The 12749-nt window shown below is 40.2% G+C and overlaps 1 protein-coding gene across 4 annotated transcripts in view; it reads left to right on the top strand.

The window, feature by feature from the left end:
• The first annotated feature begins 2994 nt into the window (after positions 1-2994).
• Positions 2995-12749, top strand: part of ppp1r12a (protein phosphatase 1, regulatory subunit 12A) — a 52770-nt gene continuing 43015 nt past the window's right edge. For all 4 annotated transcript variants that reach the window (XM_056747827.1, XM_056747829.1, XM_056747828.1 and 1 more), the window contains exon 1: positions 2995-3326. In XM_056747827.1, the coding sequence (XP_056603805.1) occupies positions 3090-3326 (237 nt within the window). In that variant the 5' untranslated portion in view covers positions 2995-3089. The remainder of the gene's footprint in view (positions 3327-12749) is intronic.

Genomic DNA, 12749 nt, shown 5'->3' with positions numbered 1-12749 from the left:
GGATCCAACTCACCACCAGGTGGTGATCGGTTGACAGCTCCGCCCCTCTCTTCACCCGAGTGTCCAAGACATACGGCCGTAGGTCAGATGAAACAACAACAAAGTCGATCATTGACCTCCGGCCAAGGGTGTCCTGGTGCCATGTGCACTGATGGACACCCTTATGCTTGAACATGGTGTTCGTTATGGCCAAACTGTTACTAGCACAGAAGTCCAATAACAGAACACCGCTCGGGTTCAGATCAGGGGGGCCGTTCCTCCCAATCACGCCCCTCCAGGTGTCACTGTCGCTGCCCACGTGGGCGTTGAAGTCACCCAGCAGAACGACGGAGTCCCCAGTCGGGGCGCTTTCCAGCACCCCTCCCAGAGACTCCAAGAAGGCCGGGTACTCTACACTGCCATTTGGCCCATAGGCGCAAACGACAGTGAGAGACCTATCCCCGACCCGGAGGCGCAGGGACGCGACCCTCTCGTTCACCGGGGTAAACTCCAACACATGGCGGCTGAGCTGGGGGGCTATAAGCAAACCCACACCAGCCCGCCGCCTCTCACCCTTGGCAACTCCAGAGTGGTAAAGAGTCCATCCTCCCTCGAGGAGTGTGGTTCCAGAGCCCAAGCTGTGCGTAGAGGTGATCCCGACTATCTCTAGTCGGAATCTCTGAACCTCACGCACAAGCTCCGACTCCTTCCCCGTCAGAGAGGTGACGTTCCATGTCCCTAGAGCTAGATTCCGCGTCCAGGGATCGGGTTGTCGAGGCCCCCGCCTTCGACTACCACCCGTTCCACTTTGCACCGGCCCCTTACGGTCCCTCCTGTAGGTGGTGAATCCACGGGAGGGTGGTCCCACGTCGCTCCTTCGGGCTGAGCCCGGCCGGACCCCATGGGGGAAGGTCCGACCACCAGGCGCTCGCATACGAGCCCCAACCCCGGGCCTGGCTCCAGGGTGGGGCCCCGGCTGCGCCATACCGGGCGACGTCACGGTCCTCGAAGTTATAGTCATCATATGGGTTTTTGAACCGCTCTTGGTCTGACCCGTCGCCTAGGACCTGTTTGCCTTGGGAGACCCTACCAGGGGCATATAGCCCCGGACAACATAGCTCCTAGGGTCTTTCGGGTACTCAAACCCCTCCACCACGGTAAGGTGGCAGTTCAAGGAGGGGAAAAAGCTAAATAAACATTCAAATTTCAGCTTTTAGTGTTTAACCTTATATAATTCCACTTTATATCATTTAACCTTATATATAATATCAGTTATTGTTTATTCACTTTTTTAGTTTGCTTTTTTCTTCCTTGTTTTTTATTGTCTGTGATTTTAGTCTTGTCCTCTATATTTTTCTTGATGTTGTCATGTGTTTTGAAATTAATAAAAGAAATATAAAAGAGATGATTCAATATATTGGTAAGAAATACATTCTCTGAGAATGTATATTTCAAGCCTTTTTTTCTGCAAGCTATACTTAGCCTGAACAATTAAAAGCTCTTGTACGCTGTCCATCACATTGCACACTTGAACATAGGATCTGTAACTGTACATCGTAAGAAGCAATAGGTTAAACCTGTAAATAACACATCTGCACATTCATTTTAACAATTAAATGTTGTTTTGTCTATATTTTTTCACTTTTTGTATATACCTATAGTCCATTATTGTTTTTATTGAAGTCTCATTCTTCTATAGTAATGTATATTTGCACTATGTTTGCACCATATGTACACTTTCTTCTCCACTAAGCTCCTGTCGCCAAGTCAAATACTTTGTGTGTGTAAACATACTTGGTAATAAAGCTCCTTCTGATTCTGAACTGAAAATGTCGCACCCATAACCGTTAAATTAAAAGGTTTGTGTATCATTTTAGTAGTAGATATGTAAGTGTAAATATCACACACACCTGGATCGTTTCCCATCCAATTTGCCAGGCAATTAGTTTGACATTTATTGAATTTACTTATTGCCTTTTATAAACCTCATCATGATTAAAGTATGCAAGAGACATGACAAACACAACTATCTAAGCTAGTTCAGCCAGCTCCTCGCAACCTGTTAAACCACATGAACGTGGGCTTTTGCCAACAGTAATGAAGCACCACAGTGCCAAAAGTAAGAGCATACTTTTTACCGGTCCATCAGAGCGGACCACCCTGGCCTAAAGGTTTCTGTCAACTCAGATAAGGGTGCTTCTAAAAGCCATTCAGGGGGGAAATCCTCTTTCCAAATAGTAATTATTGTGCAGATTGTGTTGTGTTATTACAAGCAGCTGTCACTCAAGTTTGCAGTTTATTATGTAAATGGCAGTATCACCATGTAACTTTGAAGTTGAATTATTATTATTAGTGAGCAGCACTAATAGGCATAATTCTGAGCAGCACTAATCATCATCATTTTTTGTCACAGTAACGTTAAATGTTTTCACTGTGTTTACAAATTCTCGAAGGAATATATCTGCATGTTGCCTACAAATGTGACCCTGGATCACAAAACCAGTCTTAAGTACCACAGGAAAAATTTTAGTAAAAGACAAAAATACATTGTATGGGTCAAAATTATTGATTTTCTTTAAAAGTAAAGATCATATTCCATTAAGATATTTTGAAAATGTACTACCTTAAATTTATAAAAACTTTATTTTCGTGAGTGGATGGCCTGCCCCTGATGAACAACTTCAAAGGCAATTTTCTCAATATTTAGGTTTTTTTGAACTCTCAGATTCCAGTTTTTTAAACTTTTGCACAAACTACATAGGCTACTTTCTCTAAGTAACATGTTTTAAATTGCGAAAACATGACCGACATATCATTGACTGTCACGTTCAATCAAGAAACGTGTGTGCACATTATTCACGGCTTTCACTCATTTACCGACGCTGTTTAATTCTTCTCTGACGCCCCATAAACATATGACGTTATGTTGCAGATCCGGGGATGACGTCGCCTCCTCTCGCGAGATCTCGGCGTAACTAGCCGATACGTTTTTTGAGCCTAACCACCCTCCCGTTTTGTCCCCTCCCACACACTAACGCGCTTGTGTGGTTATAGCCAGTATAAAGTATATCTTCCATCGGAGAGCGACAAGAAGCGCCAGGCTAGAGGGGATGAAGATGGCGGACGCCAAGCAGAAAAGGAACGAACAGTTAAAGCGCTGGATAGGCTCGGAGACGGACCTGGAGCCGCCCATACTGAAGAAGAAGAAGACGAAGGTGAAGTTCGACGATGGCGCCGTGTTTTTGGCCGCCTGCTCGAGCGGCGATACGGAGGAGGTGCTGCGATTGCTCGACCGCGGCGCTGACATCGACTACGCCAATGTAGATGGACTCACCGCTTTGCACCAGGTAAGAGCGGCCGATCGGGAGCTTTTGTGGACGGAAACGAGTATGGGGAAGTCGCCGGCTTAATGTGTGTTTACTCAGCCGGACAGATCTTCATCAACATCGCCGGGCCGTTTTGCGGAACCGTGTAGCCGCCGAAGCTAAACGGGCTCTGATTGAAATGGGAGTTCCTGTATATTTGCGTTGAATGCAAATTATGTTGGATCGATGATGGTGAAGTGAACGTATGTGTGTGTATCCGAGTGGGTTAAGACAGGAAGGAAGCTGTCTTGTCTGATTTTCGGGTGTGTATGTATGTTAGCTGCTGCTTTAGCCAGCTAGCCGCTCAGCTCACGGTCAGATCAGTATGATCATCATAGTGGCAGATCAGTTCCGTTGAAATAACACTGTAAACGATGCACAGTGTATATTTATATGTAACGTTACATAGTTGTCTTATGATGAGTTGCAGTTTATTCATGTGTCAAAAGACGTTGTGATGTTCGTTTTCTATGCGAGATCGCAATGAACGTACACATTTAGCTGCATACGTAAATATCTATGTGGTTTATTGAATGTGTTTTAAAAATGTATTTTGTGATCTCAGATAAGACGCATTGGCTTTAAAACTGGGCAGAACGTGACGCGTTACATAATACAGTAAAGATTTATGTCATGTCAGTTTGAGAATATTTGACGTCATGTCTGGGGAGCGTTACGTCACGCACCGTCAGAAAGTCACGTTTTTTAAAACTCCACATCCTGACATTTGAGAGGGTGTGCTTTTGTACACCATTTAGATTTTTGATGGAATTTGCTTGGCTTCGACCATAAACATCCGCAAAAGAAGTGTCACATGGTTTAGTTTTTCACTCTTTAAACTGTTGACACACTAATGCACATCCCTAATGGTTACAAGCAGCTGAAAACGGATGTACTTTCAGTCCATTCATATACATTTGTTGTCTATATGCATTATAAAACGTTTCTGGTGCCAAATTTATGTGCTTTGCTTGATTTACCTGCTGTTTTATTTACGTATCTTTCAAAACCTAGTGAGCTGCCCACTTAGACTGTATTTTGGCCCTTGTTCCATTTATTTACAGTGTGTTTACAGTCGGATGTTGGGATAAACTTGTTTTAAAAGCCCCTAATGCAATAAAACAGCATTACTTCTACTGTGCATAAATGTCTTGAAATGATTTATAAAAAGAATACACTAGAAGTGTAATGCTTTTGAACTACTGGCAATTTTGTTCAAACCATTGAGTGGGCCTTTGAGAGTTTATGTTGCCGTATGTGACTGCAGGAGGTTGTCTTTACCGGCGAGGGTTTAAAACACTTGCCTTTTTTTGGGCTGGCGTTCAGGCAGGGGGAGGAAAGAATTTGGATGCATCTCTAACCATGACTGCTGAAGCTTCTTTCTCTGTTGGGTCTGGTGTGCGTGTTTATGTATGTGGACATGTGAGCAAGAAGAGACTTCTGCTTGTGACTACCAGTGGGCAATGGGTTCATAGAAAATGGTTCAGATTTGTTTTAAACATTGCGGTCTCGGTACTGAAAAAAGTCAGTCTAGTTGTGCTAAAGTTATGCTATTTATACATTCATAAACAGCTACAGCTGTGACAACGGAATATAAAAGCTTGTACACTTTTGTTGTTAGTCAATGTTGATGTCAAAGCCTGTGTAGATAGTCAAACTTTTTCGCAATTTTCAACTTGTAGCCCTATATATGTGATTCTAGCTTTCCATGAGAATGTAAAAATGCAATTCCCAGGTATTTCACATCTTGGAATATCGTTTTACTATGTGTAGATTGTGGTTGGTGGTATTACTGTCTTGATGCTTAATTGTTTTGGAAATTCAATTCATTATAGAATTTGATTTTTCAAACTTTCTGTGTAAAATAACTGTTGTTGGTTTTACAATCCAGTCGAAAAATTAAATGAATCCGGTGAGTCTGAATTCTATAAATTGCTCAGAATGAGACATTGTTGTTGCAGTCGTAGTATCCTGCTCACCGTAATCCATTGTTTTTCTTAATTAAATACATAATAACATAATCACACTTATGCACGCATCCAGAGCACATGACCTTCGGTATTGCCCACAACCAGACAACTGACACACCCACCTTAAATATCAACAAAGTAAATACCACAAAGGTCCTTAAACCCTTGCAAATCAGTACATTAAACGACTTATGTCTTACAATCAAGGGGTTAAGAGTTGCATATTTGTGCCGCATGTGGACATACATTTGCTCAAGCAAACCTATGTTAGCTGCTACTTACTTGACAAAATTTTAACGGCCACCTATCAGAATATGAGGAAGGAAATAGTTTCATACAGGCGTTGTGCGCCTCGACTGGGTCTTTGCAGATATGAACCTGTGAAAACCACGGCATTACTTCAAAAATTTTCTGAACAAGTAGTCGCTTCTCTTTTTGACATCTTCAGAATGAGTTATTGCTCTTTTATAATGTTCTCTGTTTAAATGCACAGTATTCTAAGTGCACCGTCGACCTAAGGGCTGGCTTTTAATCCTTAAAGTGACTGGTATGTAGGATGTCAAATTTGAGACGTATATTTTATACATATAAATATGTTTACATACAGCTGTCAAAATATGCCAAAAGTGCTATGAAGTGCTAAAAGTTTTAAATAAAAATATGAATGCTTGCCCTGAGCTCTCCGAACATAACCGTCATGTCACACGCTAGCTCTAGAAGGCAGGAAATGGACAACTGGGTCCCCAACGTATAGTTGTTTACTCACGGCAATGTTTTGACTGTGCCACAATTAGGCTTTGTATTTTTTTACAGTCAGCATGCCAATCATGTTTTATTGTAAAACAAAAGTGATCTCACCTTAAAGCTCTTTTATAATCTGACTCATTTTAATTGGACGTTTAAGAATGTCTGACAGGTTCCATACACATTCACACATACTCGCATTCACAGTTTCCAGATTGGAGCCATGCGATCTTTGCATATCCATTTCTGTTTGGCATGAAAGGGAACCTCACCTTCAGCGCACTCCTGTGTTTATCTAGGGAGGGACATGGTGTGCTGGTTCTAGTGACTATTGTAGCAGTATGGACACCGGGTTATAAATATCACGCGTAGACTGGCCTGCAGGCGAGTGCAAGAACGCTAACTTTAGCACCCAGCCAACCCACATTCTGCAGTTTTTGACTTTGTAGTTAAGAAACCTGACATGAGCATATGGTGACTGGTGCTTGTTCACATGGTGTAAAGAAATATTTAAACAGACCCTAATGTTATTCAAAACCAGTGTATGTCTTTATTCTGTGGAGCACAAAAAATATAGTTTGAAAAATGTCTCCGTGGTTTTTAATCTATACAACGGAAGTTATTGGCATTCAGTGTTGTTTCATTAACAGCATATCTTAAAGTTTAAAAAATATCTTATTTTGTGTTCTGCAGATAAAACTTGGTCCTACTGGTTTGAAATGGGGTGAGAGTAAATGTATCTGTTCTGCATCTTCCACATTTTGGGGATTTGTTATCATTTCTGTTAAGGAGCTGAATGGCTTTGCACAGGCAGTATGCAAATAGAGGTGAGAAACAGCAGAGTTTTGCCCGAGGCCTGAAGCGTTCGTGTCTTCCTTCACATTTTTCCAAGGCTGTGTGTTTTAAAGGTTCAGTTTCTTTTGAATTTGTGATGTACCTACGCAGAAAGTCTTTGTGATGTCGAAGCGTAGCAGCAACGTTTGAGTCATTTACAGCATTGGTGGAATTCGTCTGCTGTGTTGTCAATGATGAGGTCAGGGTTCGGATAGTTTTGAGGAAGGTAGGTAGGTGAAGATATGTGGTGTCAGTGTGAAGTGAAGGGTTTCTGCTGTGTTGTCTTGTGCTTGGATTCCTGTTGTGTATCTTATTGGAAACCATGGCAGACCCAGAATTCCTCAGCTGTCACTTAAAGTACACCCCCCACTGAAAGAACCACCACCTTCCCGGTCACACCATTTTATCTCGTCATTACATTGCGCTAATAAGACAAAAATGATGAAGCATAATTGAGGTGCCAATTATGTAAAACAATAGTTTGTGCTTTGTATGTTTCATTTGTCAATGTGTCATTTTGAGGCAGACGTGCCAGTCCGTATTTTGTATGATGTATCACCTGATGCATGATGAGTGTAGCATTTTTTTGTGTTACGAAAACATGATGCTCATAGATGGAATGTTAATATTTGGCAATGTACCTCAAGGTGAGACTTGCATGACTTTTGAAAAGTGGTGTAGCGCCAAATTAAAACCGCAGCAGCGTAAGGTTTATCTCGCCGTAAAAACCTCTGTTTAGAACAATTTGCACAGTATGCCTATCCCAAGATTCTCAGCTGTGTCTGAGCCGCCCAGTTGGCATGTCAGAGCTGATATCTGCCGTAGACACTAAAAGAAAGACTGCTTAGGATTGTTTGTGATGAACTTTTGTTCAGGAGAGGTCGTTATTTTCTTCATGATGTGAGTCAGCGTAGAAAGCCTAGCGATTCTTGTGTTGCTATAATCCCCAGGAAGTGTGTGAGAATGGAAACACACCTGCACCCAACCTTTTATGCTTTTTGTCTTGCGTTCTACTGATGGTAACAAAAACGGAGACATTTTGAGGAACATGGTTCAGTGGTTTGTAAACTGTTGTCAGCAAGGTCCAAATTTAACACTAACAAATTTCCAAATGTGAGTAAAAATAGATTGTGGTGAAAAAGTTGCCCAGTAACTTTCGTAGAAAGAGTCAGCTAAGCAGTTCAAAACAATCCTATGACAAATTTTGTTTAAATGGAAATTTAGTTTTATCACTCATATTTTATGTATTAAATGTATTATGTGTTGAGCCTTAAGAATAGAACAAAAGATTGATCACTATCTTCATAAGAAGTCTTCACAATTTTGCGACAGGTGTTGGATTTCTGAGACTGGCCCACCATTGGCAGGTGTTGCTGAAAGTTAATTTTGGACTGGTTACAGTTTAGGGGTGAGCGATCTAGAAAAAAAATCAAATCACGATTTTTTCCAGATAGATCACGATTTACGATTTTATCGCGGTTCTTCTTCAAGTTGGTTTTAAGACTATTTTGCAAATTAAAGGGGCTTCAATACAGCCAAACTAAGTCCCCATATAAAAATATACTCTTTACCATTTATATTTTGAAGAATATTTTAATCAAGTTAATATTTAATGCAAGTGCAAGACCATAAATCAGCTGTTAGCAAAAAACTTTACATTTTGAATTTTGTTTTTCATCTTGTTGCGGCACTCGGAGTAAAGCTGTGGAATGGGCGTGGAGGATAAATATTTTTGGCTGGGTATTTCGTAACGTGGATCTACGACTTTGAGCAGTTTTTTAAAGCCCTCATTTTCCACAGTCTTTATGGGAATCATGTCTTTGGCCAGGTAAAATGCGACCGCGTCAGTGACATCTTTCCAGCGCTTGTTCATTCTGTCATACGGATACGGAGTTCCTTTCTCAAATGGTTCTTTCGCTAAAGTCGTTGTTTAAGCCTTTTAGTTTCCGTATGCTTGGTTGTACCTGATTTACTCGCGTGGGATCCCTTTATAATTTGACTGTCGGCATACTCTTTCAGTCCCTTTTATTTTGAGGTGGTTAAAAAGGTTCGTTGTGTTGCCTTACGACGCTCGAATCTTATCATTGCCACATTTGCAAATAACTGTTGGGCCGTGTCAGTTGGGGAAAACCCAAACCATTTCAATATTACTGATGTAGAATTTTTTTTAGGGACCAAGTCCTCCGTGTTTCCCTCCATCTTCACTGACCGCGTCACTTAATCTTACTGAATTCACAAGCAACGTATACGAGCTTGTTAACATGGCGCAATCTATCGCAAGTATGTTGACGAATTCTATAGAACACTACTATATAGGACGATTTAACGATTTTCCCGAAAAAGTGGATCGTGCAGTCATTTTAATCGTTCACGATCTAATATCGTCATATCGCACACCCCTATTACAGTTCCATTCAAAATACTTTTATTTTATTAAACACCTTTAAGTACTTAAAACCCATGTTATCAAAGGAATTTTTAAGGGGAGAATTGTGGCTATTCTAAACCACACAATGGATTGAATCATGGCCTAAAATCTTAAACCAGGACAGGGTAATTTGGACTTAAATGGACCTTAAATTAGCCTTGGAAACAGGGAGCTGTGCTGCTGTGTGCTCAACCTTTGAAGAAAATAAAAGGATTTAAGGCCGTCCCTTTAAAGGGATGCTTCACTCAAAAATGAAAATTCTATCATCATTTACTCACCTTCGAGTTGTTCCAAATCTGTAGAAATGTCTTTGTTCTGATGAACACAGAGAAAGATATTTGGAAGAATGCTTATAACCAAAAAGAACTTGACTCACATAGTAGGAAAAAATACTTTATCATTTTTTTTGTTCTGCTGAACACAGAAGAAATCATATTGAAGAATGTAGAATAGCAAACAGTTCTGGGGCACCTTTGACTAGCATTGTATTTTTACCTACTATGGTAGTAAATGGGGGGCAACTCTTTTTGGTTATAAGCATTCTTCCAAACAACCTTTTCTGTGTTCATCAGAAAAAAGACATTATACAGATTTGCAACAACTTGAAGGTAAGAAAATGATGACAGAATTTTCCTTTTTGGGTGAAGTATACCTTTAAAAATGTATAATGGTTAACATAAAGTGTTTACCATAGACAAGAAATAACTAGACCGCCCATTAGCTGCTTTGGTCAGCTGCTGGGTTATTTCAACAGCGCCGCCATATTGGTAAGAGTAGCATGTAAACGGGGGAGCTGCACTATATATGTGGAGTACTAAAACATCATGTCTTTATATACACAGCCAACAGATATACTTGAAAACAGACAATTTTAAAGATAATAGACGTTCCTTATGTGATATGGCGGAAACGCTAGCTGCGCCGCTTTTTCTAGTCAAGTGACCCGTGGTGCGTGCACGACACATCCGAAAAGTTGAACTATTTCCATCTCGATGCGGCCCAGACGCGCGTAGAAAAATGTGTCTACATTTAAAATAACAAACTTATGTGCGCAAAAGACGCAAAATGTGAATTGCCCCTTATGTGATATGGTTAAGTGTTCTATTAAAATCAACTTTTAATACTCACCCTAAAGCACAATATTTTCTCTTCCAAGGGTTTTAGATTTTATGTAATCAATTTGCAACGCATTTTTAAATTCCTCCTCATGTCCGTGCCGGACAGTTTAGCTGATGTTTGTTATAAAATGTCAAGTACAAAAAATATTTGGTTATGTAAAGGGATGATGAAGTCATGTTTTCTGTTGGTCAGTGTATGAGCTGCAAGCGTCCAACTTGCTTATGAAGACAGACCGAATGGAAATCAGTCATGACATAAATTAGGTGTGTGGGGGCCGTATATCCTATTGGTTTGTGCAATGGTTCGCTTTGCTTAGAGCCAAATACTGATCTCAGTCAATGTGTTTTTGCTTTGGCGTTACCATAACCGAAGAATAACGGTTATTGCAAAAGACTTGAAAAGCTGAAGGCAAGTCAGTGGTTGTGGACCTGATGTTTTTGTGTTAAAGGTATGAAATTATTTATGGATTCAATTAAGCGGTGTTGGTGGTTTCTTTAGTATTGTTATGACATTGCAGTCAGGCATTATTTGGTCCAGTAAGAGCAAATGTTATGATGCCCTTTTGTTTTTAATAATTTATGTTTATTGCTGTGAAATTGGTTTGTGGGCAGGGTACATCAACGCAGGGTTTCTCATGCGTATGTTATGACCATGTTATTTGCATGTCATTCAATTATTTATTGTGTAAATGGGTGCCAAAGGTTTTTTAAACTCGCGTTAATATTCTCCTTCATTCGTTTTTACTCAACATTTTGTTGTTTTGATAGTTGTTTTCCTAAGAATAATTTAACACATGGTAACTACAAATGATAGCCTATAACATTGACCCTGCTTGCTCCAAACTAAAGCATGCAATGTTTTGTTATTTTTAAAGCAAGAATTTCAAAAATGTTACACATCACTACACGTCATAATCAGTATGGATCTGTGAACTGCTTGTTTGACGTTCTAATATTAGAAACCGCACGCAAAACCGTTCATGTTGTACAGTTTGTAATAAGCAGGTTTGGCCCTGTCTGGCAGGCGGCGTGGATGTTTTCAGCTGAATTTTTTAAAGAAACCCATAATCAAGGAAAGGAAGTCTGTGCTGTTGAAGTAGCGCCACAGTGTTTTGTCATCTGTTGTCTTGCAACATGACTCATCTTTCTCTTTTTCGGCATTTTTAAAGTCACTTTTGAAGTGGGATTGGGAGGGAAAAATGCACAGCCAAGCCTTGGTTTTAGTATGTGTGATGTAACTAAACCAAAAGTGTGGATCTGGTTTAGGTTGCAATGCTGACTTTTTGAACTTGTATGAATTTTTGTTTGTAAAAAGAGCTATAAATCTCCATGTACAAAAAGTATTTCACCATTGAGTTTGCATTAATTGGTTATTCACTTCAAACAGAGAAATGCAGTATTAAAAAAATGCAGGGCACGCACTGACTATGATATATTTTAAAGGGATACTTTATCACCAAATCAAAATTTCCCCATGTTTTACTCACCCTCAAGACATCCCCACTGAATATGGGTTTCTTGAAGAATAATGCTGTCCGAATTATAATACCACATATCATTTTGCTTCCAAGCAGTGGAATGTAAGTGAATGGGTGTTGACTTTTTGAAGCTCCAAAAAGTGCATCCATCGATCAAAGAACTGTTGAAGTCTGGCTTCCTTCATCTCTTGAATGCATGTGAACCAGAGGCTTTTTTCTGTCAAATGAGGGTGACAAAAGCTCCCGCCAGAGTAGACGCTATCCTATTGGAACAAAATGAAAAATACAGCGTTCGTCACCGACGGAAGCTAGACATCAACGTTAGTAGCGCTTCAATATGGATAATTCTCTTAAACAAACACATGGATTTGCTTCAGAAGACCTTTAAGATCATAGTGCAGTGTCGAGCAGTTCTTTGAACGATGGATGGACATTTTGGAGCTACAAAAGTCAACACCATATTCACTCTCATTCTACCACTTGGAAGTAAAATGATACGTGGTATAATAACTCCGACTGCATTATTCTTCAAGAAGAAAACCATATTCAGTTAGGAAGGATGCCTTGAGTAAATTTTGATTTGGTAGTAAAGTATAATTGAAGCTCTGGGCTGCAACAACTAAACGATAAAATTTATAATAATCGAAAATGAAAATAGTTCTCAATGCATATCATTATCGATTAGTAGGTCTGGGACATCACTTGCGAGCGGCGCAGTTATAAATGAAGTCCATCTTCTTCCCTTTTAAAATTACCCTTTTAGAAGCGTCTCCCCATGCAGTGCGAGGTGTGCAATTTTAAAGTCATACGTATCTCTCCGTGCATGTGTTTCT

Source organism: Triplophysa dalaica, chromosome 5, assembly GCF_015846415.1.
Source record: "Triplophysa dalaica isolate WHDGS20190420 chromosome 5, ASM1584641v1, whole genome shotgun sequence".
Lineage (NCBI taxonomy): Eukaryota > Metazoa > Chordata > Actinopteri > Cypriniformes > Nemacheilidae > Triplophysa > Triplophysa dalaica.
This window is presented reverse-complemented; position numbering and strand designations above follow the sequence as displayed.